This window comes from Oxyura jamaicensis, unplaced genomic scaffold (assembly GCF_011077185.1).
Source record: "Oxyura jamaicensis isolate SHBP4307 breed ruddy duck unplaced genomic scaffold, BPBGC_Ojam_1.0 oxyUn_random_OJ68831, whole genome shotgun sequence".
Lineage (NCBI taxonomy): Eukaryota > Metazoa > Chordata > Aves > Anseriformes > Anatidae > Oxyura > Oxyura jamaicensis.
Window position 1 is genome coordinate 608 of NW_023309082.1, and position 556 is coordinate 1,163.

The following is a 556-nucleotide window of genomic DNA, read 5'->3' on the forward strand; positions in this document are numbered from 1 at the left end:
CCCCCCCGCAGGTGGACTACGGGGCGACGGCGGAGGAGCTGGAGGCCCACTTCCACGGCTGCGGCTCCGTCAACCGCGTCACCATCCTGTGCGACAAGTACAGCGGGCACCCCAAGGGGTGAGTGCCGCCCCCAAAACGGGGGGAATCGGCCCCAAAACGGGGCCGCGGCCCGGCAGGAGCGGGGAAGGGTGGCAAACGGCCCCGGGAAGGGCTCCAGAGGGCCTCGAAAGGGCTCCGGAAGGACCCCAGAGGGCTTGAAAAGGACCCAAAAGGATCTGAAATGACCCCAAAGGGCCCCAAGAGGACCTGAGAGGGACCCAAAAGGGCCCCAAAGGGCCTCAAAATGACCCCAAAGGGCCCCAAAAGGACCTGAGAGGGACCCAAAAGGGCCCTAAAGGGCCTCAAAATGACCCCAAAGGGCCCCAAAAGGACCTGAGAGGGACCCAAAAGGATCCGAAATGACCCCAAAGGGCCCCAAGAGGACCTGAGAGGGACCCAAAAGGGCCCCAAAGGGCCTCAAAATGACCCCAAAGGGCCCCAAAAGGACCTGAGAGG

General features: G+C 63.8%; 1 protein-coding gene across 1 annotated transcript in view; it reads left to right on the plus strand.

Annotated features, from left to right (window-relative positions):
• LOC118159225 (polyadenylate-binding protein 2) overlaps positions 1-165 on the plus strand; it is a 599-nt gene extending 434 nt beyond the window's left edge. The window contains exon 3 of the mRNA XM_035313836.1: positions 12-165. Coding sequence (XP_035169727.1) covers positions 12-122 — 111 coding nt within the window. The 3' untranslated portion in view covers positions 123-165. The remainder of the gene's footprint in view (positions 1-11) is intronic.
• The last annotated feature ends 391 nt before the right edge of the window (positions 166-556 follow it).